The 26,193-nt window shown below is 38.8% G+C and overlaps 1 protein-coding gene across 1 annotated transcript in view; it reads left to right on the top strand.

Moving 5' to 3' along the window:
* The window catches only part of ALG8 (ALG8, alpha-1,3-glucosyltransferase), a 42,343-nt gene that overhangs the window by 9,663 nt on the left and 6,487 nt on the right, over positions 1–26,193 (top strand). Inside the window, exons 3-8 of the mRNA XM_006864988.1 lie at positions 6,217–6,410; positions 9,401–9,510; positions 12,080–12,147; positions 14,569–14,695; positions 14,977–15,080; positions 22,912–23,032. Coding sequence (XP_006865050.1) covers positions 6,217–6,410; positions 9,401–9,510; positions 12,080–12,147; positions 14,569–14,695; positions 14,977–15,080; positions 22,912–23,032 — 724 coding nt within the window. The remainder of the gene's footprint in view (positions 1–6,216; positions 6,411–9,400; positions 9,511–12,079; positions 12,148–14,568; positions 14,696–14,976; positions 15,081–22,911; positions 23,033–26,193) is intronic.

Below are 26,193 nucleotides of genomic sequence, written 5' to 3' on the forward strand. Positions count from 1 at the left end.
TTGCAATGATTACAGTTTCCTCTGTGCATTGTCATCCAACAGTATTTGCTTCTATTCCCTCTGTTTTTTTGTGTGGTTTTTTTTTTTTGGCAGGGGGTGGGGGAGATGTACACAAAAACACTCAGGAATATATAATCATTTAAACAACCAAAGGGCACGTTCTGCAAGCCTGCCTCCTGGCCTCCAGTACACAGCCTTTCTCTTTCCATGAGTCTAGAGTCCTCAGCTACTCTATTGTTCCAGGTGAGATTTTTTTTTTTTGAGGCAACAAGTAAAATGTCTTGTTTTTTTTGTTTTGTTCTGAGAAGAGGCAGATCAGAATAATCCTTTGTGCTTGAAAATCTTAAAGAACAATGGACCTGGATGACTAAATTCCTTCGCACATAACACTATAAATATTTCATAGGAGAATTAAGTAATTATTTGAGTGTAAAGTATTTCTGTTTGCATTTAGGCATTTCAGCTTCAGAGGTGTTATGTGTAGTCAAAGCTTGGGCTGTCATATCAGACTGCCTGGGTTTGACTTTTAGCTTTGCCATTTAATAAAAATGCTGGGTGATGGTGAGCAAGCTGCTTGATCTCTCAAAACCTCACTAGTCCTAGCTATTAAATGGTAATACTTGTTAGGATATAATTATGTAACACATGAAGCACTTAGCACAGAGATTGTACCTAAAAAGTGCTCGGTAAACATTATTAAAACTCATTAATAATTAGCATTATTAATTTCATTTAAAAAAAAAAAAGCCTGGGAACCTTCATCTGTCACCTCCTCTGACTACACAAAGAAGGATACTCAAGCTTAATATTAGCCAAAGACCAGTTCCTATGAGGTGGAGATCAGGCTTACCTCCACTCGCCAGCCTTCTCTATCCTATTCTGACACTACTTCTCTGCTGAGGTCAGTAATTCTTTACAGTGTTCACACAGGACTCATAGGCTAAACTCACAACTATGGAATTTACTAAGGAAGTTGTTGTTGTTTTTAAGTGCCATCGAGTCGATTCCGACTCATAGCAATCCTGTATAGGGTTTCCAAGGAGCAGCTGGTGAGTTTGAACCACCAGCCATGTGGTTTAAATCAACCTTGCGGTCCATTCCTTTATCCCACAGCGTCACACCAGGACTCCATTAAGAAAGTTGTTGTTGTCTCTAAGTGCCATGGAGTTGGTTCCAACTCATAGCGACCCTGTTGAGATTTTCCAAGTAGCAGCTGGTAAGCTTGAACCCACTGACCTTGCGGTTCAAACTGACCATGCAGTTCAGCTCATTAACCCATAGCACCACACCAGGACTCCATTAAGGAAGTTAACAGGGTGCAATTCGGAATCAGAAGCAACTCTAGATAGAGCAGTATCTGGTGAGGAGTGCCTCTTCTCAGTCTTAGGGAAAGCATGCCTCTGTCTGGTCCTCAGCCTCTCAGCCACATGGCCCCTTGGGCATGCTTGGGCCTGAGTTACAATATCCTTTAGCTCTGTTGGTAATTGTCCAAAGGGCACCCAGTTCTGCAAGCCAACCTCTTGCCTAAAAACACTCAGCCGTACTTGTTCTGTGGGCTGGGAAGTCCACTGCTCTGTCTTTCCATGCCACTCTCTGCTGCTGCCTCTGCTCCCACTGCTTCTCTTCGCAGGGACCTTGAGGCTCTTGTTTCTTGATGGTCCTGGGATTGGATCATTGGTCCTGCTTCTGAGGTGACTCCTTTTAAGCCTAGCAAGACAAAAGTAGACAGCCCCCTACTAGAGTCACTTACACCCTGTTTGTGTGGCCCCACCCAGTCATTTGGTAGGAGTTACAAAAACTGTGGTAGAAAAAATCATAATTCACTGTACCATGGTAATGTAATGACCCCAGCCTAGAAATGAAAAGGAAGTCCCCTGTCTTCCCATGCCTCACTTTTTTCTGACCATTCTCCATCTGCATATTCCTTAAAAACTGATACTCTCTGGGACTCAATTCATGGCCCTTTTCTAATTGTATAATTCTTTTAGGGTAATCTCATTTATTCCTATACCTTTCACTGTTGTTATTTCAGGATTTCTAGGAGTTCTGGTTTGGTACTATACATTATTGCACTAGACTGCAAAATCGGTTTGAATCACAAGGTTGGTGGTTCAAGTTCACCAGCTGCTCCTTGGAAACCCCTATACAGGGTCACTATGGGTTGGAACTGACTTGGCAGCACTTAACAACAACAGACCATACTTGGGAGTCTTGGTGGCACAGTGGTTAAAGCTGCTAACTGAAAGTTCAGCAGTTTGAACTCGCCAGCTGCTCCACAGGAGAAAGATGTGGCAATCTGCTTCTGTAATGATTTATAGGCTTGGAAACCATGTGGGCAGTTCTGCTCTATCCTGTAGGGTTGCTGTGAGTCAGAATCAACTGGATGGAAGTGGGTTTAGGTATAAATAGTATTGAAGGAGTCCTAGTAGTACTGGTAGCATAGTGGAGTGCATGTTGGGCTGTTAACTGTATGGTCACTAGTTTAAATCCAACAGCCACTCTGCAGGAGAAAAAAGATTTCAAGTCTCAGAAACTCTATACCGGTTCACTGTGAGTCAGAACTGACTTGATGGCATGCAACAGCAGCAGCAGTGGTACTATGGATTAGACTGGCTGCTAATCACAAAGGTAACAGTTCAAACCTACCAACCACTCCATGGGAGAAAGATGAGGCTGTCTGCTCCTGTAAAGATTTATAGTCTCAGAAGCCATAAACTCTATATAGGGTTGCTCTTAGTTGGAATTAACTCAATAGTAATGGATTTGGCTTTGGTTAGGGGTACAAATGGTTAAGCACTCACTTGCTAACCAGAAGATTAGAGGTTTGAACCCACCAAGCACTTCACAGAAGAAAACGCTGGTGATCTGCAAAGATTACAGCCAAGAAAACCCTATGGGGCAGTTCTATTCTGTCATATGGGGATCCTGATGGCTCTGTAGGATAAGCGCTGGACTGCTAACTACAAGGGCAGCAATTTGAGCCCACCAGCCACTCTACATGAGAAAGATGCACTGTTCTGCTCCCGCAAAGATGTACAACCCTGGAAACCCTATACCTGGGTTGCTATGATTCAGAACTGACTCGATAACACTTATTAGCAACAACAGCAACTCTATCATATAGGGCTGCTATAGTAGAAAATGACTCAGTGGCCTCTAACAACAAACTGTTTAAGTCAGAGCTGTTTCTTGTTTTATTTTAGATTGTTGTTATTATATGCTATGGAGTCGGTTCTGACTCATAGCGACCCTGTACAGGGTTTCCGAGGCTGAGATATGTTATATAAAATTTATTTTAGATATTTTATATGAATGGGGTCAAAGAGCACAGTCTTCGATATGGATTACATCTCAATGTCAAGAAAACAAAAATCCTCACCACTGGACCAATAAACAACATTCTTATCAATGGAGAAAAGATTGAAGTTGTCAAGGACTTCATTCTTCTTGGATCAACTATCAACACTCACAGAAGCAGCAGTCAAGAGATCAGACGACGTATTGCACTAGTGTTGAAGAGCGGAGATGTCAGCTTGAGGACTAAGGGTGCGCCTGACCCAGGCCATTGTGTTTTCAATAGCCTCATATGGATGCGAAAGCTGGACAATGAATAAGGAAGATCGTAGAAGAATTGATGCCTTTGAGTTGTGGTGTTGGAGGAGAATACTGAAAGTGCCATGGACTGCCAAAAGAACCAATAGATCTGTTTTGGAGGAAGTGCAGCTAGAGTGTTCCTTGGAGGCCAGGATGGCTAAGCTTCGTCTCTCATACTTTGGACATATTGTCCGGAGGAAACAATCGTTGGAGAAGGATGTCATGCTGGGTAAGGTGGAGGGTCAGAGAAAAAGAGAAAGACCTTTAACGAGATGGATTGGCCAAGTGGCATCATTGATGGCATCAAGTGTGGCAGCAGAAGTGAGGTTGGCCCAGGATCGGACATTGTTTCGTTCTGCTGTGCATGGGGTCGCTATGAGTCAGTTCCGACTCGATGGCACCTGACAACAACAACATATGAATGGGGTGCTAGTATTTATATACTCTTTTGTTCTTCCATCTCTTCCCAACAATAAGACCAGTAGCAATAAAAACTGACAAAGGAGCACAGCTACAATGTTTAGTGAGGCTTGACTGTTATATTACAGAGAGAAAAAGCTCATATTAAGAGGGACGTGGGTGTGCAGTCAGGCCAGGCAGTCTTTAGACCAGACTAAGGAAAGTACCTGAGAGAGGGTCTCTCTGAGTCAGAATCCACTCAGTGGCAGTGGATTGGATGTGGTTGTTTGTGTGTGTTTGTGTTTTCAGGAAAGTAGTAGTGGTTTGCTTTGTAGAGTCCCATTAGCTGTGAGTTGTAACTGACCTTTCTTTGGGTTTGGGTTGGCTGAGAAAGACATCAAAAAAGACCCTTAACACAAAATTTTTGAGCAAACACAATTGTTAGAAATCTTCGTTGTTAGAGGTTGGCTATGTCTATATTTGAAGAAATAGACCTGTTGTTGCAGCTTTCCTGAGCTAATGGATTTGGAATTAAGAAATTATGATTTTTTTCTTCTTTAAATTGTATTTTTTGTTGTTGGGAATACACACAGCAAAATATATACCGAGTTAACAGCTTTAACACTTAATGATGCCAATTACATTCTTTTTATTTGTACAACCATTTTCACTCCTTTTTGAGCTATTTTTCATTCATTAACATAAACTTACTGCCCCTTATAATTCCTCTCTCATCTTTAGAGTTGTCATTTTGATCCCAGGAGCCCTAGTGGCACTGTAGGATAGGCACTGGATTGCTAACCTCAAGGCTGGTGGTTCAAACCCACTAGCCACTTTGGGAGAAAGATGAGGCTTTCTGCTCCTGTAAAGATTTATATCCTTGGAAACCCTACAACAGGATCACTATGAGTTGGAACCAACTTGATGTTACCTAACAGCAACAGTTGGGGATGTTGGGGTTTAGGGGTCAAGCAGCTTGCCCATTGCCACCCAGCATGGTCATAAAATGATTTAACTGTTGGTTTGTAACTTCACAGCTTCCCCAAAATTGTTTAGGTCAAAGGATGGCCCCAGATGTGGGCATCTCTAAGGTCAAGAATGCCTTTTGGGGGAAGGCATATATATAAAGTCTCTGAGAGTGTGGAATTGGGAAGAATAAGAACACTTTATTTTTTTTAAATGATCATTTCTCAAGAGACTCTTTGGGCCTCAGGCCTGAGGCTTCTGCATTTTGTATCTGTAAGAAGTGTAAACAGGTTGTTACTCATTTGTCAAAAGCAGGCAGCTAACAAATAGTTTGTGTGTCTCTTTTGCCATATTTTATATCACAGGGATACCCTAAACAGTCTTTTGGGGCACCCAGTTGGACCTAGTTGAACCCTCAGGTAGACAGTCTTCCAGTGAAAATAACAAATGCAGAGAGGGAATATCATTATTGTCTTAGCCCATTTAGGACAAGGCTATAGGTTTAATTAGTCTACTGTTTGTTTTTCTGAAAAATGGAGAATTACAGGGACATCCTCAGGAATCCTGGTATGACGCAGTTGGATAAGCACTGGACTGCTAACCATAAAGCCAGCGGTTCAAACCCATCAGCCGCTCCTTGGAAACCCTATGAATTGGTACTGACATGAAGGAATTAAACAACAACAAAGCTTTTTATTTTTATATCTATATTTTCATTTACTTACTGGTTTTCGTTCATTTTACAAATGATTTACAGGATTTAATAGTTAGCAGTTGTCAGGTACTTAGTGAATGTTCAGAATACAGACATGGCAATTGGTGGTTTCTGCTCTCAAGGATCTTATATAATTGAAACAAAAGTAGCATTTATATAGCATTTTGTGTATAAATGTATTTCATATGTATTGTCTCATTCAGCCTTTGCAATGCCTTATTTTACAAATAGGAAAATTAAGTTTCTGAGACAGAACTGAAGAGAAGCTAGTGAATTATTTGTTAAACCATAACTCCCAAGGGTTCAGTTTAATTTCCTTTGAAGTTTAGTTTACTCTACTTAAGGAAATGGATGATCATGTGAAATAGTTGGAAAATGGATATTCATGTTCTGCTTAAACTACATAGGAATTGCTTTATTAATTTAGGGCATATTTTAAAAACAACAACTTTGTTGTGCTTTTTAAATACTAAGGAGATGAAATTTTTTAGGTTTGTTCATTTACTTAGGATGTGTTAAATCTTTGCTTTTTACCACTTCAGGCAACTTCAGAATGGACCTTGGATTACCCCCCCTTTTTTGCATGGTTTGAGTATGTCCTGTCACATGTTGCCAAATACTTGGATCGAGAAATGCTGAACGTCCATAATCTGAATTACTCCAGCTCAAGGACCTTACTTTTCCAGAGATTTTCTGTCATCTTTACAGATGCCCTCTTTGTGTATGCTGTTCATGAGTAAGTCTGCAGAAGAAATACTGTATTAAAGAATATTAGCCTGTTTCTGATTTGGAGGAAACAAAGTTCATATTGTAGCAAATGCCGGAAGAATCTAAAACTGTCTTATTTTTTTAACCATAAGCAATTACAGTAAACAGTCTGGTTGAATCTTTTTGTAGAAAATGGTGATAAAGTGGGTTTTTATAAGGCAGAGGTAGGAGAGAGGGTGAATGCTGGAAAAAGGAGTAGTTCCAAGTAGAGTTCCAGGGCTGTTTCCTCTGCCCAGAATGGCTCCGTATGCTTCTCCTTCCTTGCTGCGAGCCCCTTGCACTTCTCCAGGGTATACACATCATGTGCTGACCACCAGAGTCCCTGCCCTGTGGAGCTCACGTTCTAGTAAGCTCAAGAAATATTACCCAGGATTTTTAGTAATATCTGGACTCTTCTTCATGAAGATGCAAGTTATGTTTGTATGAATGTGAGTCAAAAATTATCCATACTCTGGCTGTATAATTTATTTTAGTCAACTTTTAGAAAACAAATTTTTCAGCATAATCACCTTACTTGTTATAATCACTTTGTCCATCTGTCAGTAAGCTTTCATGTTCCTTTATTAAAAAATGTTTTAGCCTGAGCTGCGAGCCATGAGTGCACTGCTGTCTTCACTTCATCAGGTGAATCTGCCCTCAAAAGGCTGCTTTGAGGGGACTAAACAGATGAAAAGTTCGTTGGAGCAAGATCCGTTCTATAGGGACGATGCTTTAACACCTCAAAATGAAGGTTTTGCGGAGTGTTAGCAGTGCAGGCAGAGGTGTTTGGACATGAGTTGTCATGTAAGATCACAGTGACCTTGGCTAGCAGTCTTCTGTGTTTAAACTGAAATTTAAGCTTGAGCTCTTCAGTGAGTCTCTCACTGTAATGAGCACTTTTGATTGTTGGACCTTTTTCTTGATATTGTTCCAATGTTGGCCTTTGAGAATCCCAGAAAACTGTAAGTATCAATTTTCCAGCTGATGGTTGACACTTGAACTTTTCTTGATTGGCGATTGATGATGTTTCCATTCCATACTCTGCTGTTTACTCTTAAGCTCATAGTGATGAATCCATGTTTTGTCACCAGAAACCATTTTTTTTTAAAGAAACTTTTATCTTCCTTCGAATATCGGTCCAAACGTTGTTTGCAAGTGCCCAAACGCTTCTTTCTGTGTATGCTCTCCCGTGAGTTATTTCATTACCTATCTCATGCAGACTTTTTAAATCCACGTCTGTTGTGGATTAATTCACAGGCAGAGCCATGGCTGATTTGCAGATGATTTGCTATGTAATACACTGTCACTCATCTTCTCAACAGAGTCACCTCACGTGCACACTCCATGTTGTCATCAGCCGTGGACATGGACGAGCATTTTAATGTAACCAGAGTGAAGATAATTTTTGACTCACCCTCATAGTTTATGTTTTTATATTTACATCTTTTACTTATAAATTAATTTTAAATAACTGAATGCACACATTTATTGACTTTCTTGCATGATGACTTCCAGTTAGGAAGTTCTCAGTTAATGCTGATTTCCATTCTGTTCTAACCCTTCAGCCTGCTGTTGTAGTTGTGACAGCAGTAATTGGTACCCACTCATTGACCCTGTCATCAATGGATATTTTTGTAAGTCTGAACCTTTGACCCATCTGGGAAAGAGTCCCATGCTCGTTTTTATCGAGTAACTCTGCTTGACACCAAAACCTTCAGTCTGTTTATAATTTGGCAAGATTTCAAAGGGAAAGTGATGTGTAAGGCATTCCTTTTAACCCAATCTTAAAAAATTCAAACTCCCAGGGAAGTGTGTACTAGCAGAAAGGGAAAGGATTTATAACCTAGTCCCATCTGCAATGTAGAGGGTCCAGTTAAATAAGATAGAAATTATCGATAATCTCTATGCCAGTTCCTAGAAGCAGGCCCTATATAGTGGTGTTAAATGCCATTGAGTTGGTTCTGACTCATAGAAACAGTTTCTCTGTAAGGTAAGTAGCTCTCTATTCATGAGGACATTGAGCTTAAGATGGGAATAAGCAGGCAGTTTGTTACCCATAAAATCCATTGCTGTCAAGTCAATTCCAACAGTCAGAGCAATCCTGTAGGATACAGTAGAGCTGTCATATATGGTTTCCTGGACTGTAATCATTACGGAAGCTGACTGCCACACCTTTCTCCCTTGGAGCTGCTGTTTTGTTACTTGCTTAGGAGTCCTGTTGTGGTGCTGTGGGTTAATGCGCTGGACCGCAAAGTCAGCAGTTCAAGCTCACCAGTCACTCCTTGGAAACCCTATACAGGGCCCCTATGGTCCAGAGCCAATTTGGCGGCACAACAACAACAATATTGTTGCTAAATAATATATCTTGACCTTTAAACGACATACATTTTTACATAATGGTTGTTTGTGATTAAACAAAAAGAGGCTGCACATTGAGACTCTGTTCTTGATTTGCCTGATGTTGTTAAGTGCTATCTAGGCGGTTCTGACCCATAGCAACCCTGTAAAGGGCTTCCTCGGAGCAGCTGGTAGGTTTGAATTGGCAACTATGCAGTTCAAACTGATCTTGGAGTCCAGCACATTACCCTGCAGCGCTATACCAGGACTCGGATATACTTTAGAGTACTGTATCACTGTGTTGTTTGCTCTTGAGGCCTGAAGCAGCGCACATGCCCTCAATTTTACAAATTCTTAACTTTCTAATTTCTATTGCTTTTTTTTCATTTTCAGTTTTATGAAATGGAGATTTTTTTTTTTTTTTTTTTCCAAATAAGCCTAGTGAAGAGATAGAAGGAAGACTGGCCCTGAAGTCTTCGTTTTTGTTGCTACCTTTTTAATAACCCACATATTTGATCAATTAAGAATGGCCTGGGCAGTTGGTCAGGTTGGTGAAGAAAATGTATCACAGTGTTTTTGCAAAAGTGTTGACCAAGTGAACATCAAAGTTGTTTCTGCTTCTTTCTTGATGTTTCCATATAGGTGCTGTAAATGCATTGAATGGAAAAGAGCTAGTAAGGAACTTACAGAAAAGCCAAAGTTTATTCTATCCGTATTATTGCTGTGGAATTTTGGATTATTAATTGTGGACCGTATCCTTCACATTTTGTATATTTTTACCTAGTTTGTTCTGATATATGCCAAGCATAAAATTACGATGATGATGATGAAATATGAGCTGTTTTTGAAAATGGGATTGGTGGATTCCCAAAGCTGTGGGCTCTGGCTAGAACATTTTGTCCTTGAAAAGTTAGTGGTGATATGCGTGAACCAGTAAAACCATCGGGTGAAGCGATAGACTGGGATTTGTTAATAGTATTTGTTGTTGTTGCTAAGTGCTGTTGAGTTGTGTCTGACTCATAGTGACTCTGTATAGGGTTTCTGAGGAGCAGCTGGTGATTATGAACTGACACCCTTGCATTTCAAACCAGCCTTGCTGTCAAGTGCTTATTCTACAGCCATACGTTAATTTAGTGTATATAACTTAAATATTAATAATAAACTTAACAAGATTATAATAGCCATGACTGGAAAAAGGGTGAATTTCAAAATATTTCATAGAGTAAAATGACAATGTTTTCTTGCTAAGTGTCTCCTAGAAACAGTTTTATGTTTTAATAAGTATTTCTGTGTTCAGGATCACATATAGCCTGAATTTTATGAAATGTAACTATTACTAGTACTGCTTAGGTTCAGACAGTGCCTCAGTGTATTTATTATGACTACAGAGGCTTTCAGATTTTAGTTTTAGCAGTTATTTTAGACAAACTTTGGCGTACGTACTATTATTATTTCTATAAAAGGCAGTTTTGTTGTTCCCATTTGGTCCACGGTTTGGGAGACAGGTACTCCACGGTGTTCTCTGTGGCTAGAGGGAGATAGGTCACGGCCTCATATTATTAATATTTCTACTCTACTCCTTTTAAACTTGGAGTCTGAGAAAGAAATTGGTTTCTATAATCCATTTTAATTTGAACTATAATCCAGAGAAGCTAGAGTAACAGACTCTATCTAATCAAGTAAATCAACACTGAGTGTTGCATTAGAACAATATTAGTAATCATTTTACTTAGTCTCCAGAATAATATTTTTAAGGAAAGCCCATCTAATAATTGGTCATGATCAAACTGTCACCCCCTTATGATACATTTGAGTCCAGATTTTCAAGAGATCCAACCTTAGCTCAAGTTGTTTTTTTGGGAAACCAAATTGGTTCCTACAATATGGCTTTGCCCTACAGTTACAGTGAGCAAAGAATCTTTACAGATATTCATGATCTGAGGAGGGAATGCTATTTGGGGGTGTGCACACATTTTTTTTTTTTTTTTTTTTTTTGGTAATTTTGCCTGTTTCTCTAAAGGTGATTCATAGTTGTTACTAGGGAAAGGCAATTTGCCAGCAGAAGAACACTTGGAATGTTTTTTTAAAAAAAAACACTACTACAGTAAGATTCAGATTCTGGTATGGCTCTGCTAACCATGCTATTGGTGGGTCAAACCACCAGCTGCTTCTTGAAAACCCTATACAGGGCTGCTATGAGTTAGAACCGGCTTGATGGCAGTTAACAACAGCAACATCTTAGTTTAATAACACCTTTTTACAAGAAAGGGCATACCATAACGTGCCTTAGGAAAACAGGCAGGCCTTCATGCTTTTCCACCATCTTGGCTTACCATATATTAAGAGGCAAGGTTTTGAAATCCAGTGAGCCTGAATCAGAGGGGACTTCAGAAGTTCATGGAAAAATTCCATTGTTTTTAATTCCTTTTCCCCCCAAAACTTCATGAAGCCCCCTTGTACAGTTAAAATCATAAGTGTAAAAACCTAGTTTCTGTTTTCCTGGAGGCAGTCTGGTATGGAGTTTCCTCACTGGACTCACATCTTTCATATGACTATGAGGAGCTCTGGTAGCGTAGTGGTTACGAATCGGGCTGTGAGCCTCAAGGTCAGCAGTTCAAAACTACCAACTGTTCCACAGGAGAAAGATGAGGATTTCTGCTCCTGTAAAGATTTCCAGCCACGGAAACTCGGTACAGGGTCGCTATGAGTCGGAACTGACTCCACGGCACATAACAACAACAACGAGTAGATTAATGCCCTTGAGCCCTAGTTTGCTTCTTTATAAAGCAAGGATGAGATCTCATTGTGAGGTCTAATAAATAATATTACGTATATGTTGTAAACAATGCAGAACTAATGTTGCTATTATTAAGTGCTGTCAAGTTGATTCTGACCCATAGTGACTCTATAGGGTTCCCAAGGAGCAGCTGGTGAGCTTGAACCACCAACCTTGCAGTTCAAACACTTTGCAGTCTGGCACATTAACCCACAGCACCACACCAGGACTCCAGGGCTAACATTAGAGGGCTTCAAAAAGCAAAAAAATCTTTGCCTTTTAAAAAGAGCAGGATGCTTTGTTTCTGGATCTTAGAGGTAAGGAAAAAACACTCTATTTCCTTCATAAACAGAAATTTTAATTAAAGAGTTTATCCGGGATTTGACTGTTTATAGAAAACATTTATGAGAAATCTAAATTGATAGTAATGTTTTTATATCTATTCTACTTGTGAAGATAGAATTTGTAATTTCTATACTTGGTCTGCTTGTATGGCTTACTGTGAATTTGGTGTCCTCTTTTCTCTTTCCTTGACTGAAGTCCAGATATTCATTTCCAGTACAATGGCTTTTTGTTTGGATTAATGCTACTTTCCATTGCACGATTATTTCAGGTAAACCTCTTAAATGTGGTTTTTGGCTCATAAACGCAACAGTGTAATGGATGATGGGTAAGTTTAGTTGACTGTTTCAAGTTGAAAGTGCTATATAGTCATTTTTACTGGACATTTTTTACAAGTTCCATCTGCTCTTTTGACAGTAATTTTCTTCATCTTCCAGATGAGAAATTATATTCTAAAAACTGGTCACAGTGTGGTAGGTGTAAATGAAACGAGTTTTTATGTTGCCCTGGGTCATTTATCTTGGTCTGTACTCTTCAGTACTTTTTCCAGTGTAAACTCTGATGACAGTGCTTTATCTTAGAAGCATACAGCTTAGTGTCATAGAAAGTGTGGAATTTGGAATCCTAGAACCAGGGTTCAAAGCCTGACTCTAACCTTAGTGAGCTTTGTTTCTCAGATGCATTGGTGGCTTCAGATTAGGTACGGTTTGTGTGTTTTATTAAGTAAGCCTCCTAACCATTCTTTGAGGTTGGTATCATTATTTTCTTTTTATAGAGGAAGAAATCAGAAGTTCAGATTTCTGATCTAGACTCTCTGGGATTGGGGCCTAGAAGTCCCCAGGGTATTTTGATGCAGTTTTGAGAACCATTAACCCAAGACAAATTATTTAACCCTTTCATCCTGTTTTATCATGAAAAAATAGTTATCCCTTGTTAAATTCTTATTTGTAAAATGGTGCTACCTAGTTCATAGGGACTTTGGAAAGATCAAATTTGGTCATGCATTTTAATGTTCTTTATCAATCATAGATATCGGGGTGTATTTTTTTTTTCTAATCAGAAAAAGCCACATAGTACATTAAACATAATTTGTGTTCAGTGAATGATCTTTGCATGGTTGTTAAGCAAATGAACTGGAATTTGACTGTAGAATCAGCTATAGAATCAGGCCTTATCTGGATCTTAAATAAATTGTAAAATTGGTGAAGAGAGATCTGAAAGCATCTCATTCTTTTTACTTATTCTTAAACCAATATGTTCCAGACTTCATCTGATGAGACAGCAAGAGAAGGCACCTGGCCTTTTGTGGTCCTTGTGGCAGTTACCTTTATTGAACCCTAAGACTATTATCTCATGTGATCCTTCCAAAATTCTTATGAGGTAGGTAGAATTCAGACTTATCTACATATATACACACACATGTATGTATGTATGTCTGTATGTATGGCATGGTGCTATACCACAAAGTCGGCAATGCAAACTCAACAGCTGCTCCTTGGAAACTCTATAAGGGTTGCTATGAGTCAGAACTGACTCTAAGGCACTTAACAACAACAGTGTATATCTGTATGTATAAGAATACCTTTAGTCTGTTAGATAGTTGTAAAGATCAAGTACTATGCCGGTACTTTTCAGCCTAGTAGTACTATATGTTGCCTAATCTGTAACATAGGAGTCAGAATCAACTCGATGACAGTGGGTGGGTTAGTATTATATGTACTCATTCATACTCACATTCCCAGCTCCGTTTTAAAAATCAACTCTCAACTATTATTTAACTGTAAGGACGTGGGAGTAATTGAATTCTCTAGGCTCTATAAAAGGAAGATAATGATACCAACCTCACAGAGTGTTTGTGAGGCTTACTTTAGGCCCTAAATCCTTAGGGAGAACCTAGTGTGTGTTTTTACTGATATATCCTGTACCTCAGTGTCAAACTTAGTCTTAATAAGTGTTTGCTAAAATAGTGTATGAACCTAGTAAACTCACTATAAAAAGCTAGCTGAACTCTTTTTTCTGTGTTCTCTTTATATTGCCTGTAGACTATTTACCCTGAGTTTTGTATAACTTTTTATTCTAGGGAATGTAAATCATAAACAAAGGAAGAGAAAACAGTGATTGCTACATACACACATACCAGGGGGATTATTTTTAAACATATCCCCCACCCACTGTCATCAAATCGATTCTAACTCATAGCAACTCTGTAGGGACAGGGTAAAAGTGTCCCCTGGCAGTTCTAAGGCTATAAGCCTATACAGAAACAGACTGCCACATCTTTCTTCTGAGGCGTACCTGATTGTTTCAAACAACTGGCCTCGTGTTTAGCAGCCGAGTTTTAACCACTGACACCAGGACTCCTTGAAATACATCCTATTTCATTTATAAGTGTTTCAGAGTCTATCTTGAAATATATATATATATTTACTTTTTAATAAATTTGGAATAATTTTTAAATTTCAGAGAAATTGTAAGGATAGTACAGAGTTCCTATATACCTTCACCTAGTTTCCCCTAATATTAACATTTTACATAACTATGTTACATTTGTCAGGGTTAAAAACCAACATTGGTACATTTGGAGTTCACCAGTTTTTCCATTAATGTACTTTATCTGTTCCAGAGACTATATTATTGTATTTATTTTCACCATGAATTTATTTAAGTGATATTTCTCATTTAAATCTCCTAGAAAAGGCATCTGGAAGGAGCATTTCTGTTTGCTGTTCTCCTACATTTCAAGCACATTTACCTCTATGTTGCACCAGCTTATGGTATATATTTGCTACGGTCTTACTGTTTCACTGCAAATAAACCAGGCAAGTTTTAGTTAAAATACAGCTTATTTTGGTTTCTTTGTCTACTGTATTGGCTAAGTGATGTGCCTTGTGAAAGGGCCTTCTGACATTTCTCATATATAGTAGCGGTCTCTTACCTGCTGACTGTATAAGCCCTTTACCCATTCTAACTAGTCTCTGCTCTTGCCATATCATAAAGCTTATTGTACCATCAGGGGATACTTCTTATTCCAGCACATGGTGTAAGGTGTAAGTTACAACTTTCCATGCTCTTCGTTAATGATGACTTTCCTTTTCTGCAGATGGGTCCATCCGATGGAGCAGTTTCAGCTTTGTCCGTGTTATTTCTCTGGGCCTGATTGTTATCCTAGTCTCTGCACTTTCATTGGGCCCTTTCCTAGCTTTGGTAAGTCCTTTCTATTTTTTTTATTTTAAATGAAAGCATGTTTTTTGTTGCTGCTGTTTATAAAAAAATAAAGCCAGAAATATACAAAACAACAGTAAAGGTACTCCTTTCTTACTCCTTCACCCTAAGATAACACACTCCCTCCAAAACTGGATGGTATCCTTTTAGATATTTTTTTTGCATACTCACATACATGTATATATAAACATGTGCATGTTTAGTTTTATGTCACACATATCCATACTAACATACTTTCCCCCTCAATTTCATTGGGATCATAATGCGCAAACTGTTTTTGTAAGTTGCTTTTTAAAAAATGTGTCATGATATTTGTCCATTTCAGTAAAGAAAGATAAGTCATTCTTTTTACAGCTGCATAGTAGTCTAATGCATACTTAAAATTTTTACTGAAATCTGGTATCCCTCACTTTGAAAGGTGTGTACCACTCTAAAATCAAACCTGGTGGACTAGGACTCAGGTGTTCACATAATTGTATTAAAATTACTTATTTAATCAGTTCTCTGTTGATGGCATTTAGGTTCTTCCTAGTTCCTTAAAAATAGCAATATTGCTATTACTATACTCCAATAAAATCTACTTTATACTTGTTAAGTGCCATCGATTTGGTTCTGACTCATCAGCCCTGTATAGAGTTTCTGAGGAGCAGCTGGTGAATTTGAACCGCCGACCTTATTCAAATCAACCTTGTGGTCCAGTGTTTATCTTACAGCACCACACCAGAACTCACACACTACTTAAACATAGAAGGCATTTATTATTTTCTGTAAAAGGGTTGCCTCAGTATGTCGGAAGCCAGCTCTGACATCTTATTTGGGGGTCCTAGAAGGAGGTATGACGTCGGCGAAGAATGAAGCTCACAGAATCGATGGATCTTGTTAGATGATGAAGCTTCTCCTCTCACATTTTATTTACATTTTATTTCTCCTCTCTTTCCCTTCACATTTTATTTCTCCTCTTTCCTCTACATTTTATTTCTCATCATGCCTCTACATTTTATTTTTCCTCTTGTACTTTATTACAGATTCTCAAACAGCTTTTCTACTACTCTATACCATCAATCTATTAATCATTCTTTTCAAAGTAGTGGCCTAAATCATACATATTAATCATTTCAATATAGAACATCAAGAATATCAAAATCTTCCTTGTATCCCTTTACATAGTTAGACAATATCTGATTTCTGTAAGCAAACCTCATTGCTCTAAAAATGTCATGTTAACCTTAAAACACAACTCCAAATCTCAACTCCTATTTGTATCCTCACCTATTATTTTCTATAGATTCATTAATCACAGCATGTACCTAGACATTATTTGCTATGGTAACTGACAACACAATTGTTTCTCATGATTGATTAAACAAGAAATACAAAAAGCATAAAAAAGTTTTGTAGTTGAGAAGAAACAGAACAACTTCCTTATACCAAAAACTTCTCCATACAAAACATCTAGTTAAATTTCTGCTTATGATCTAATACTATTCACTTAGCCCTCAATTGCATTTTTGCTAATTTTCTAAAGGTCTTAATACCCCTGACCGAAACTACACAGAATGTTGAATGTAATCTTGAACTTGAGCTGGCAAAAACTTTAGCTGGTTTTTCCTAGTGGTGAAACTTATTGTTAGTGTGAGAAGCATTCTTTAGGACTACGCATGATTGAATGTGCAAGTATTAAATCTCTAATATATTTCTTACTAAGATTCTACTGAAAACTTTTATTATAAAATCAAGAAAATTAAAAATAAGCTGATTAAAACAAAGAGACAGAGACAGCAGAGTCCCCACATGAGATCTCTCCTGGGTCCCCGTGCCACAAAAGGGGGGACCCATTGTGGCCCTACTTAACAATGAGCCCTTCATGTTTAGGGTCCTCCGCATGGCCTCCGCCATCAGTATGCATGATGTCAGAGACATGGATTCCTGTCTTTTTTGCTCCACCATGTGTAACCACCATTCCCAAAGTCACTTCATAAGCCAAGTCAGCTGCCCCATTCATTCTTAGGTGCTGTGGAGTGGGCTCCAACTCATAGTGACCTTGTGCACAACTGAACAAAACATGATCTAGTTCTGCTCCATCCACATAATTGTTGGTATATTTGAGCCCATTGTTGCTGCCACTGTGTCAGCCCATCTTGTTAAGGGTCTTCCTCTTTTTTGACCCTCTACTTTACCAAGCATGATGTCCTTTTCCAGGGGCTGGTCCTTCCAAACATGTCCAAAGTATGTAAGACAAAGCCTTGTCAATTTCTCCTCTACAGGGCATTCAGGCCGCACTTTTTCCAAAACAGATTTGTTTGTTTTTCTGGCAGTCCATGTTACTTATAATATTCTTCTCCAACACCATAATTCACATGCATCTATTCTTCTGTGTTCTTCCTTATTCATTGTCCAACTTTCACATGCATGTAAGGGATTGGTAAATGGCATTGCTTGAGTTAGGCACACCTTAGTCATCAAATTCACATCTTTGCTCTTTATTACTTTAAAGAAGTCTTACAGCAGATTTGCCTAATGCATATTACTTGATTTCTTGACTGCTGTTTCCATGAATGTTGACTATGGATCCAAGCACAATGAAGTCTTTGACAGCTTCAAGTTTTTCTTCATTTATCATGATGTTTTTTATTGGTCCAGTTGTAAGGATTTTTGTTTTCTTTACATTGAATTGTAATTAAAACAGGAAACTGGAGTCTTTGATCTTCATCAGTAAGTATTTCAAATCGTCTTTCCTTTCAGCAAGCAAGGCTGTATCATCTGTATATTGCAGATTGTTAATGAGTCTTCCTCCAATCCTGATGCTATGTTCTCCTTCATATAGTCCAGTTTCTCAGATTATTTGATCAGCATACACATTGAATAAGTATGGCAAAAGGTTACAACCCTAACCCATACCTTTTCTGATTTTAAACCATTAAGTGTCCCCATTTTTTGCTCAAACAGCTGTGCAGGTCTCACATGAGCACAATGAAATGTTCTGGAATTTCCTTTCTTCTCAATGTTTTCCATCGTTTGTTATGATCCATACAGTCAGATACCTTTGTATAGTCAATAAAACACAGGTAAGCATGTTTATGATATTTTCTGCTTTCAGCCAAAATCCATCTGATGTCAGCAATGATATTCCTTGTTCCATATCCTCTTCTGAATCTGGCTTGAATTTCTACCAGCTCCCTGTCGATGTACTCTGCAACCATTTTAAATTATCTTCTGGAAAATTTTGCTTGCATATCATATTAATGATGTTGTTGTTAGGTGCCATCGAGTTGGTACCCACTCATAGCAACCTTATGCACAGCAGAATGAAACACTACCTGATCCTGGGCCAACCTCACTATTGTTGCCACGCTTGAGCCCATTGATGCTGCCGCCTTGCCAATCCATCTCACTGGGGGTGTTCCTCTTTTTCTCTGACTCTCCACCCTACCAAATGTGATCTCCTTCTCCAGCGACTGGTCCCTCCTGACAATATGTCTGAAGTATGAGAGACAAAGTTTGGCCATCATGGCCTCCAAGGAGCACTCTGACTGCGCTTCTTCCAACACGAATCTGTTGGTTCTTTTGGCAGCCCATGACACTTTCAATGTTCTTCTCCAAGACTATAACTCAAAAGCATCAATTTTTCTATGGTCTTCCTTATTCACTGTTCAGTGAATAAGGTATGTATTATTTATTGAAAATACCATGGCTTGGGTCATGTGCACCTTAGTCTTCAAGCTGACATCTTTTTGCTCTTCAACACCTTAAAAAAGTCTTGTGCAGCAGATTTGCCTAATGCAATATGTTGTTTGATTTCTTGACTGCTGCTTCCATGAGTGTTGATAGTTGATCCAAGAATGACGTCTTTGACAACTTCAATCTTTTCTCCATTGATAAGAATTTTGTTTATTGGTCCAATGTTTTCTTTACATTGAGATGCAATCCATACCAAAGGCTGTGCTCTTTGATCTTCATCAGTAAATATTTTAAGTCTTCTTCACTTTCAGCAAGCAAGGTTGTATCATCTGTTTGATAAATTCCAGGTTTTGTATGGTCACATTTCTTTGGAATGGGCAGAGTAGCTGTTGGCTGAGAAGCTGTCTTCCAGATTTCTTGGCATAGATTCGTGAGTGCTTCCAGTGCTATATCTGTTTGTTAAAATATTTCAGTTAGTATTTCAGTTCCTGGATCCTTGTTTTTTGCTTATGTCATCAGTACAATTTGAAATTCTTCCTTCAATACCATCAGTTCTTGATTATATGCTACCCCCCGAAATGGTTGAACATTAACCAGTTCTTTTTGGTACAGTGACTCTGTGCATTCTTTATTCTTTGATGCATCCTGCAAAGCTCAATATTCCTGTAGTATCCTTCAATATGTTGTCCTTAGTACTCTAGGATAAGCACTGGATCACAAGGTCAGTTAGAATCTGCTTGATGGCACATAACAACAGTCCTTCAATATAAGGAGCCCTGGTAGCATAGTGGGTTACAAGTTTGGTTGTTAACTGCAAGATCAGCAGTTCTAATCCACCATCTACCTGCGGGAGAAAGATGAGACTTTCTGCTCCTGTATAGGTTTATAGCCTCAGAAACCCTAAATCATTGTCAAGTCAATTCCCACTCAGAGTGACCCTGTGTAGGTTTTCCAAGGAGTGGCTGTTGAGTTTGAACTGCCACCCTTGTGGTTCTCAGTCCAGTGCAGATCTCCAGCACCGCACCAGTAGTCCCAGAAACCCTATAGAAGGTTGCTATGAGTTAGAACCTTATAGAAGGTCTCTATGAGTCAGAACCCTACAGAAGGTCGCTGTGAGTCAGAACCCTATAGAAGGTCACACTATGAGTCAGAACCGACTCAGCAACACATAGCAGCAACATCCTTCAGTATTGCTCTTGGAGGCTTGAAGGGTTTCTTCAGCACTTTCACATGAAAAATGCTAAGTGTGCTCTTTCCTTTTGACTTTCTAATTCCAGATCTTGGCACATTTCATTATAATATTTCATTTTGTCTTCTCAAGGTGTCCTTATGTCTTAATTTCTTCTCTTGGCTATAACTACATTCAAGAGTAAGTTTCACAGTCTCTTCTGATATTCACTTTGGGTTTTTTTTCCCTATCTTTTTAATGACCTTTTGCTTTCTTCATGTATGATATTCTTGATATCTTACCACAACCCTTCTGATCTTTGGAAATTAGTGTTCAGTACCATCAAATCTGTTCTTGTGACGATCTCTAAATTCAGGTAGAATATACTCAAGGTTGTATTTTGGCTCTCCTGGACTTTTTAAAGTGTTTTTTCAGCTTCAACCTGAACTTGGATATAAATAATTGACAATCTTATTCCACAGTTTTGTCAGTTTTGTACCATGGTGGCTTGCTTGTTGCTGTGAGCCTGGAAGCTATGTTACTGGTGTTTCAGATAGCAACAGAGTCACCCAAGTGGACAGGTTTCAGTGGAGTTTACAGACAAAGAACAGACTACAAAGGAATAATCCACTTCTGAAGGATTCACTACTGAAAACCTTAGGAATAGCAGTGAAACATTGTGTACATTTTATGCAGTGGGATAAGAAATACAGGAAGAACATGCTTTTTCCCTATTAAGGACATATCTATCTATCCTGAAAGCTACCACACCTAAGCTGTAATCACCAGAACTTCATTACATGGCTCCTGAGCTTCGTGGGAGGCCAAGAATGGTAACTTTTGTTCAGGTCAGTCATAATGACAGATCCTGTTACTGAAGAAGAAAGAGGAGACTGAGGACTTCCTAGTGGTTTAGCAGTTTTTGTTCATTACGTGTATGTGGTAAGTAGTCATTTAACAATAGTCATAAAGATTATTTTTAGATTACTTAAATAGGTTTTGCTATGCTACTTTTCTCATCTTTTAAGAATTTTCTCGAAATGTACATTTTTGTCTGAATACTTAATTAGAAAGTTAAGGATGAGTATGTCTTATATGGGACAACAGTAGGGTTGGGGGATGTCCTGTATAATGCTATCCTGACAAGGACTATTGGCTATATGGCAATAGCATGAGCTTTCAAATTAGATAAGGATTCAAATTTTGAATTCTTCACTTCCTTGTTGAATAAATTGTAGTTCTCACTCAATCTCCAAATTTGCTATCTGAATTTTGAATCTCAATAATTTGCATAATGAGGGAGACTTTTGTAGTCAACTTTTTGAGTTTTCTTGTCCTCAGTTAAGAGTAGTGTTTTGGTGTGAGGGTGAAATGACTTATGTACCTAATGTGCCCAGAATGCCAGATATTCTACAAATGTTTGGGTTTTTTTTTTTTGGTTTTGTTTTTTTTAGGAGGTCAATATGTTATTTTATTATTATTTTTATTTTATTGTGAATTGAGTGAAGGTTTACAGAGCAGAACATTAGATTTACATTTAAAAACATATATACTTTGTTTCATTACATGTTTGCAATCCCCTCCATGCACTAACAGTTAACAGTATTTACCTCTATTCACTTTAACCACTGCATTCCTCCCTATGTCTCCTGTTACTCCTGTTTTCTTTCTCTGCCAACCTCCCTCTGGTTGTATATAGCCTTGCCCCATCACCCATGTCTATGCCTGTCTACCCTTTAGTACATGTATCATTTCCTCCTACCCCCAAAACCATCGTAGATTATTTCTTTTAGCAAGAAACCTTCCTCTTTTATCAAAAAAACCCACACAGGAATATTTAATTTTTTTTTTTAAGGTTTTTATTGTGGATTGAGTGAAAATTTACAGGGTACATCATCAGTTTCACATTCAAACATTCATATACCTTGTTTCATTACATTGATTATAATCCCCTCCACATACCATCAGTTAACAGTGTTTCTCTCTATCCTCTTTAGCTTTTTTTTTTTGGGGGGGGGGCGGTTTGGAATTTACAGTCTCGGCTTTTAGGGAAGGTTTTTACATTTATCTGTGGATATCCAGGGCTCATGTATGGAATTACTAACCAGCATAACTGAATAATCAAATGAGGGACAGTTTGCTATGTCTGCTAGGTGGCTATAGTTTGATCCTCACAGCCTATGGTTTGGATGGTCTGCAACGTTTGGGCCCACAGGACCTCGGACTCCTGACCGAGTCTATACGGTCTGCACCAGATTCCCCCTTATTTATTATTTGTTTACGGGACGCTGCCTGTCTTAGGCGGTCAGTGCAAATTCCCCCGTCTTACCTGTCATCGAAATCCATTGCAGCATGGCAATGGCTCTGTCTTAGGTTGCCGAGGTTAAATGTTTGTTTTTTTAATCCTTCTTCATTTAGCTAAGTAATTTTTAATTCCCACTAAAATTGAAAACTACCACATCTTTTGCGAAGTCTTTTCTACTTTCCCCTTCTCTCCAGTATTTAGATCATCATCAGTCTGTGCTCTTCTTGCACCTTGTGAATATTTTCAGTATGATTTTTATCTCATAGTAGTATTGGACAGATGAGCTTAGACAAACGAGGTTCTGTGAATTGCTCAACTACTATTTAAAGGAACAAAGGCTGGAACCCAGACCTCATAACTGTCTACATACTAAGTTATAAACAAAGAGCCCTAGTAGTGCAATGGCTAAGTGCTCAGCTGCTAACCAAAAGATGGGCAGTTTGAATCCACCAGTACCTCGACTGTGCAGAAGAAAAGACCTGGTGTAAAAATTACAGCCTAGGAAGCCCTATTGGGCAATTCTGCTTTGTTCTGTAGGGACTATAAGTGGAAACTGACACAAGGTCATAAAAGCAGCTTGCCAAAGAGAGTTCCCTATTTCTTTTTTTTAATTTGGAAAAGATTGATCAGTGTTTAATCTGTGTATTTTCTCTTTTCAACAGAACCAACTGCCTCAAGTCTTTTCACGACTATTCCCTTTCAAGAGGGGCCTCTGCCATGCATATTGGGCTCCAAATTTCTGGGCTTTGTACAATGCTTTGGACAAAATGCTGTCCATCACCGGTATAGTAGCAAACCTTTTTTACTTGGACCATGAATAGTGAAAGGATTATTACCATTAGAGGGGTCTTGATGTAGCGCTATAGGTTAATGCACTGGACTGCAAGGTCTGTAGTTTAATCTCACCAGCTGCTCCTCAGAAACCCCATACAGGGTTGCTATGAGTCGGAATGACTCGACAGCACTTAACACCACCACCACTAGCATTAGGAATGGAAAAACCTGCTTTGTGTTTTGATTGTGGCTGAACTGTTTGTTCTTTGTTCCAGCATTGCAGCTTTTCAAGAGGAACAGGGGGAGCAGTTGATTCTTGGGACTGAGGTTTCAGCACAGTTACCAGCACACTGACTATATTCCTTATAACAGCTTCTGTGGCAATGAAGTTGTTGATGTTTACCTTGGAGAAAAAGGATATGCTTAAACATTTCTGAGACAGTTTTTACCATAATTAAAATAGTATTTAGCAGTTAACTCTGCTTTTAAACCTAACCATGTAAAGAAGCCAAACAAAAAAAAATGTGTAAGTTGTGATTCTGGGTATTAAACCAATAAGGAAAATCATTTTGGCATGATGAGAAATGTGAAACATTAGGTATGCTTGTAAATTGCTTGTGATGAAAAATAGTGCATACCTTGAGCTGGTTCTGCTGAGAATGACTCTCAGTCTCATTTCTGAATCCAGCCCGGCTTGATGACACAAGGATAGGATCTAGAGCAGGAGTCAGCAAACATTTGCTGTAATGGACCGAATGCTTCTTATTTCAGGCTTTGCAGGCCACATACTATATCTTTGGTGTTTTGTTTTGATAACCCTTTAGCAATGTAAAAATCTTTCAAAGTACCATCAAGTTGGTTCTAACTCATAGTAACCTTATTTTACAGGGTTTTTGAGGAGTGACTGGTGGGTTTAAACTGCCAAATTTAAGATTAGTTGTCTTGCACTTATCCTGCAGTGCCACATCAGGACTCCTTTATAGCTTCTTGTTGTTGTTATGTGCTGTGGAATCGGTTCTAACTCATAGCGACCCTGTACAGCGTTTCCAAGGCTGTAAATCTTTACTGGAGCAGAAAGCTTCATCTTTCTCCTGCGGAACAACTGGTAGCTTTGAACTGCTGACCTTGTGACTGACATCCCGATTCGTAACTACTACGCTACCAGAGCTCCTTCCTTTATAGCTTAGGGTTGTACAAAAACAAGCCACAGGCTGTGTTAGGCCCAGGGATTGCAGCTTGTTGATTCCTGATCTACTACTGTCTGGTGTCTTGGTATGGGGGCCCACCTGCATAAAATGCTGGCTTTGTGGCTTTGGGCAAGTCTTTGATTTCTCTTTTCTTGCTTTCCTCATCTGTAATAGGGTAATAATAGTGATTAACTGCATGTTATGAGGAACAAAAACAAAAATAAAGTGTCAGAATATCTTAGCAGAGGCTTTAGAGCTTGACCGAAGCCCTACCACCTAGTACTTAAGAGACTGTGGGCAAGTTATCCTGTCTGTCATGCTCAGGTGCTAAAAATTATGGCTGCAAAACCCTTGGCATATAATAGATGGTTTAATGCACAGTGGCTGCTGTAATTGTGTGTGATAAAGACTGGTTGCATACATATGTACAACTTGGTATCCCTTGCCCAGTGTGAACACAGCCTTAATGTGGACTTGGCATTCTTCCAAAGTAATTTGTTAGCTTTTGTATTTCAAAACAGTTTGTAAGCAGCCAATATAGAATTAGGAATAAGGGTCAATCACCTTGTCGTGAGTCAAGAGAGTACTATCCCTTACATTTTGTCTTCTAATATATAGGTAACTTGGGAAGTCATTGACAGATTAGACAACTTGTGTTTTGAGGAGGTTTTTTTTTTTTTTAAGTTTTTATTGTGAATTGAGTGACAGTTTACATAGGAGAACATCGGTTTACACTCATCCAGTTGTATTTTGTTTCATCGTAATGATTACAATCCCCTCCTTGCATCACCATTCAACTGTATTTGCTTCTATTCCCTCTGGGTTTTTTAATTTGTTTTTGTTTTTTTGGAGGCAAGGGATGGATGTACACAAAAATACTCAGGAATATATAATCATTTAAACAACCAAAGGGCACATTCTGTAAGCCTGCCTCCTGGCCACCAGCACACAGCCTTTCTCTTTCCATGAATCTAGAGTCTTCAGCTGCTATATCTCTCCATGTCCTCATCTCTGCCTCCATCTCTGGTGTCCCTGCTTCTCTGGATAGGATACCACATTCCACTCATGCTCTTCTTCCTTGATGGTCCTAGGGTCCTCTGTTCCTGAAATGTAAGATTAACTACTCCCCATTTATGTTACAAAACTTCTATCTTTACAATTGTGACAGTCTCAATTAGTCATGATAACAATTACTCGCTATTGAATCATAAGAATCTTATCCCCATCTCCTTTCACCGGACCCGTCTAGACAAGATGAAAAGTTTTCAGTAGGGATTCTACTTCCCCCTACACTCTGAAACTAAACTCTGTCTTGAAAACTTTGTAAGCCAGTCACTTTGTACCTGTATAGCCCCTCATTTTAGGTAGCCAATGTCTAAGTTGCTCGTCCCTATCAACCCTGTATACAGAAGGGATAGGATTGATCCTGTATCTGAAGATTCCTTCTCTCTCAGTTGGTACATTGAGCTACTATATCCATGAGTATAGGTCAAGTGAGGAGATTACTTTTGAAGGTATTAGCTTCAAGAGAGACTCATAGGCTATAGAGAAATAGGAAATAGTGAGTAAACAGGAAGTATGTTGGTAGTCTACACCTTTCACACACATCACTAACTTTGGACAGCTTTAGTCAAGGTAGTAGAGGTGCCTGTCCATGACTATCACTGTATCCCAGAGTTTGTGGTGGCACTACATCATCCTCAGATGTAGTTCATTTAACAGGTATTTATTGAACTCTTATGTGCTGGGAATAAAAATGAATGAATCATTCTTTCTGCCTTTAAAAAACCCGGTGTACTTTAAAGACCCCATTGTAATAGAGATGAACAGAAGCAAAGGTAATGTGACGTGATAAACACAGATATACCTGGCACACAAGAAAGTCAGCTCTACTTGATTTGGAGAACATTTGCAGATGAATGAGTGAATAACTTGGTAAATGAGGTCATTCTAAGTAAAAGGACGAGTCTTGAGGGTGATAAA

Source organism: Chrysochloris asiatica, unplaced genomic scaffold (genome assembly GCF_000296735.1).
Source record: "Chrysochloris asiatica unplaced genomic scaffold, ChrAsi1.0 scaffold00074, whole genome shotgun sequence".
Taxonomy (NCBI): Eukaryota; Metazoa; Chordata; class Mammalia; order Afrosoricida; family Chrysochloridae; genus Chrysochloris; species Chrysochloris asiatica.